We start from the raw sequence: 1,478 nt of genomic DNA on the forward strand, positions 1-1,478 counted from the left end.
CGACCGAGCCCGGGGGGGGCGGAGGCATCCGGGCCGGGGCCAGCAGGCAGGAGCCCCAGGCCAGACGTGCCCCGGGTGGGCCGTGACAGTGGGGACATGTCGTGACAGCCACCTCGCACCGTGACCTGGGTGGGCAGTGACCCAGGGACACCCTGTGGCACCAGGGGACCGAACCCCCCAAGCCGTGACACCGAGGGACCACCGGGACACAAAGCCATTGCATGTCGTGACACCGGGGGACCACAGCTACCCCAGGCAATGGCACTGGGTGCACACCGTGGCACTTGGTGACAGCCCCCCTCAGCGCCATGACACCCGTCACCAAGCACCCGCACCATGACACCAGGTGAACAGCCAGACTGGCATGTGCTGTGACACCGGGTGAGCCCTGAGCCCAGAGCATGCCATGACACCGTGTGACTGAAGCCATCCTGGACCGCTGACATTGTGTGAGCCCTGAGCCTGGCACATGCTGTGACACTGGGTGACCAAACCACCCTGTGCTGTGACTCTTGGGTGAGCCCTGAGCCCGGCACATGCTGCGACACTGGGTGACCAACAACTGATCAACCAGCCTGGCACCTGCCACTGGGTGACCGAAGCCATGTCGGACTGTGATACCAAGTGACCAAGCCACTTTGCACCATGACACCTGGGGAACCCAGAACCTGGTGCCTGCCGTGACACTGTGTGACTGAAGCCACCCTGGACCAGCTGATCCATCAGCCTGGCACGTGCTGTGACACTAGGTGACCAAAGCCACCCTGGACTGTAACACTGGCTGAGCCCTGAGCCCTGCACCTGCTGTGACACTGTGTGACCGAAGCCACCCTGTGTTATGACACTGGGTGACCAAGCCGCTCCACATCGTGACACCATGTGACTGAAGCCTCCCCCACTCTCCACGCTGCGTGTCCCGGTCATGCTGCCATCCTGTCACCCGTGTGTGGCCATGAGTGTCCCCGTGGGGCCACTGTCCCTGCTGCTGGCGCTGTCCCTGCTGTCCCCACAGGGCTCTGCGGGATGGAGCTGCCCCCCGCGCTGCGTCTGCGCCTCCAACCTGCTGAGCTGCTCTCAGGCCAACCTGAGCGCGGTGCCAGCCCCGCTGCCGCGCTTCACCGCCGTCCTGGACCTGAGTCACAACAACGTGACGCGGCTGCGCGCAGACTGGGCACCGGCGCGGCTGCCGCACCTGCACGCGCTGCTGCTGAGCCACAACGGGCTGGCCTTCGTGTCCACCGAGGCCTTCACCCACGTGCCGCGCCTGCGCCACCTCGACCTGTCCTCCAACCGCCTGCGGACGCTGGATGAGAACCTGTTCAGCGACCTGGGCGAGCTGGAGGTGCTGCTGCTGTACAACAATGAGATCACCACCGTGGATCGCACGGCCTTCGAGAACCTGGGCCGGCTGCGCAAGCTCTACCTGGGGCAGAACCGCATCGCCCGCTTCCCGCTGGAGCTGCTCCGGGAGGGCACCC

The 1,478-nt window shown here is 65.6% G+C and overlaps 1 protein-coding gene across 1 annotated transcript in view; it reads left to right on the forward strand.

Moving 5' to 3' along the window:
• The first annotated feature begins 6 nt into the window (after positions 1-6).
• AMIGO1 (adhesion molecule with Ig like domain 1) overlaps positions 7-1,478 on the forward strand; it is a 3,411-nt gene continuing 1,939 nt past the window's right edge. Inside the window, exon 1 of the mRNA XM_017739800.1 lies at positions 7-1,472. Within this exon, the coding sequence (XP_017595289.1) occupies positions 923-1,472 (550 nt within the window). The 5' untranslated portion in view covers positions 7-922. The remainder of the gene's footprint in view (positions 1,473-1,478) is intronic.

Source organism: Corvus brachyrhynchos, unplaced genomic scaffold (genome assembly GCF_000691975.1).
Source record: "Corvus brachyrhynchos isolate BGI_N302 unplaced genomic scaffold, ASM69197v1 scaffold67, whole genome shotgun sequence".
Taxonomy (NCBI): Eukaryota; Metazoa; Chordata; class Aves; order Passeriformes; family Corvidae; genus Corvus; species Corvus brachyrhynchos.